We start from the raw sequence: 2,754 nt of genomic DNA, 5'->3' as shown, positions 1-2,754 counted from the left end.
TTTACACTTAAAACACATTTACCGTTTACTGTTTTGATTAGAAGGATGTTACAATGCATACAGTAAATATATACCAGGAATCGTATAACCGGTGGCCAACATCATGTTCCCAGATATATCTGTACATGTGATAATCTTTGTTGCCATTTGGCAGACAGCGAAATCCGGACAGAAGTTTCCATATTAAGGTTTTCTATTCTAATTATTTAAAACAAATAGAGCGTTTTTCGTCACGATACTTGATTAAAAGCTTTCTTTACAATAAAATATTATTTTAAAAGCGTGATTAATTTTGTCATTTTAACTGTATGATACTCCAGCTAATACATACGAAATAATAGAAATTATTTTGAACGAAAAATAATATAATTTATTTTTCAATGAAAAATTGTTCTACGCTGTTGCTAAGGCCATTCGGAACACCACTAGCTAGTTACGAAGCAAGAAGCATGTAGCAAGATGGTAAGGTATTATACTTACAAATTGTAAGATCTAACAACTATAAGTGAAATTTGTTTCCAAATCGCGTGAAAAACAATTTAACTTCTATGATTGAGAAAATTTTGATTCCTGTAATATTTTCTTTTGTCAGAATAAAGTTGAGAGTAATTTGTTAAAAAAGCATAGTAAACTTATGATTACTTTCTACTTGAAACTCAGGGGATTCTGTTTTTAGTATTTTTATTGAATTGGTTCATCTTAAACTGTTGATTCCTGATTATCTTGATGTTACATAAACCATTTTAATTCATTTTACGAAAAATGTGTGAACTTTAATTTCCTTCAGTGTTTCATTAGCTAACTTTAACACTTTCAGCCGAACTTTTATCAGGATGACTTTTCCATTAAACGACACGTTTACATCCTTTCGGCAAGAGTAAACGTCTTTAAAAATTGCAAATTTAACAACTGTCGTAAACGATATATATTTGTTAACCTTATAGCCGACGGCACTTGATATCATGGTTTGTCACTGTTACATAATGTACTGCCGGCATATCTTTGTATTCTTATTCGCCAGTTCCTAATAATAAGCTCATTTTCCACGTGTTTTTCCTGAACTGTTTAAACTTGCTATTGTATATAAGGACCTGTGAAAACACAATGGACATGTGTATGGATCTAAAGAATAGCAAGGAGAAATTATTGTTTCTTAAAAATAAAGAAGAAGAGCTTGAAGAGAAAAAACAAATGGTGAATGCCTCTGATATCTTAAAATTGAAAAAAATACTTATCTTAGAAACAAGTTGTCTGGAGAAGCCAAACGCTCTTTAGCGGGTCTTGCACTCTCATACGAAAGTTTCTGATGGAGACATGAATGATACAAATCTTGCGCTATTTGAAATAAACAGTGAGAAGTATTCCTCCTTAACAAAGTTACTTCGAGTTTCAGCTCTTATACTCAGATTCGTTAAGAAAATACGCCAACAATTCTGTGAGAATGGGTATTCAAAATCTTCCGAATTAAAGGACGTAGAACAAAAATGGCCTTTACATGTTCAGAAGAAATACTTTGCAAGTGAATTAGACGCAATTTCAAATGGCAAAAGAAACAACCTACAAGTACAGTTAGGCATTTACATAGATGAAAATGGATTATTGAGATGCCAAGGGCGATTAGAAAATGCCGGATTGTGTGAAAACGTTAGACACCCTATCTTGTTACAAGAAAGGGATACGTTTACACATCTTGTTATAGAGAAAATGCGCAAGGAAATATTACACAGTGGTGTTTCACAGACCTTAGCTAGAGTAAGACAACGATTTTGGATTCCACATGGCCGAGCTGCTGTGAAGTATGTCATAAGCAAGTGTACAATTTGTCGCCGGTTTTAAGGTGCACCTTACGAGATGCCACCGATGCCTCCTCTACCAGAATCACGAGTTACGGAAGCAAAACCCTTCAGACGCACAGGATTAGATTACTTAGGCCCACACTTTGTGAAGAACAAAAAACCTAAAAAAAAGTTTGGATTTGTTTATTTACCTGCCTAGTAAGCCGAGCAGTGCATTTTGATGTTGTCCTAGATATGACCACTGAAGAGGTTTTATTGTGTTTTAGGCGATTTGTGTCACAAAAAGGCACACCAACACAGATAATTAGTGACAATGGCTCCCAATTGAAAGCTGCGAACTCAATCGTAGATCGGATATGGAGAAAAACGATTGGCAGGGAAGAAGTTCAAACATATGTGTCAAACGCAAGAATAACATGGATTTTCATAGTTGAAATATCTCCCTGGATGGGTGGTTTCTATGAACGTCTAGTTGGTCTTGTAAAAAGGGTATTTCGAAAAGCATTAGGAAGACGTCTTCTGACACTTATTCATTTACAAACACTAGTTAAAAAAGCCGGAGCTGTTATAAATTCAAGACCACTGGTGTATGAAGGCGATGACGTCAGCTCAAGCATTACGTTAACGCCCAATCACTTTTTAATGTTAAACCCAACTATTGGGGGTAAACCAAAGGCAGAAAAAGATGAAAAAGATACATTTCGGGCAAAGGAAAGTAAAAAAAGATGGGCTGTTTAAAATAGGGAAAAAAGTAAAAACCACTTAATATTTTTTGGATTTTTGGGCGCAATGACTACCTCTTATGCACCCCAGACGAACGAAAACACCCAAAACGGGACCCACACTTAAAAAATCATCCACAAAAGTGAAAGTATTAGTGAAGATGATCCCCCAGAGGGGAAATTGGGAAAAGGGCAAATAGTAAAATTTGCAGAGCATGACAATCATACGTTTCGGG

The 2,754-nt window shown here is 35.1% G+C and overlaps 1 protein-coding gene across 1 annotated transcript; it reads left to right on the top strand.

Moving 5' to 3' along the window:
- The first annotated feature begins 1,314 nt into the window (after nt 1-1,314).
- On the top strand, nt 1,315-2,534 carry LOC128548967 (uncharacterized). Its single transcript, XM_053524790.1, has 2 exons — nt 1,315-1,796; nt 2,063-2,534. Exons 1-2 carry the CDS (start codon nt 1,315-1,317, stop codon nt 2,532-2,534), a joined length of 954 nt encoding a protein of 317 aa, XP_053380765.1.
- The last annotated feature ends 220 nt before the right edge of the window (nt 2,535-2,754 follow it).

This window comes from Mercenaria mercenaria, chromosome 2, assembly GCF_021730395.1.
Source record: "Mercenaria mercenaria strain notata chromosome 2, MADL_Memer_1, whole genome shotgun sequence".
Lineage (NCBI taxonomy): Eukaryota > Metazoa > Mollusca > Bivalvia > Venerida > Veneridae > Mercenaria > Mercenaria mercenaria.
The sequence above is the reverse complement of the archived record's forward strand: the minus strand, read 5'-3'. Positions and strand labels throughout refer to the sequence as shown.

What these genes read in the sequence shown, in the direction of transcription:
- LOC128548967 (XM_053524790.1), top strand. Translation starts at nt 1,315, where the DNA reads ATGAATGATACAAATCTTGCGCTATTTGAAATAAACAGTGAGAAGTAT. An exon ending in CATGGCCGAGCTGCTGTGAA is followed by an intron (nt 1,797 to 2,062) that starts GTATGTCATAAG and finishes ATTGTGTTTTAG; the next exon opens with GCGATTTGTGTCACAAAAAG.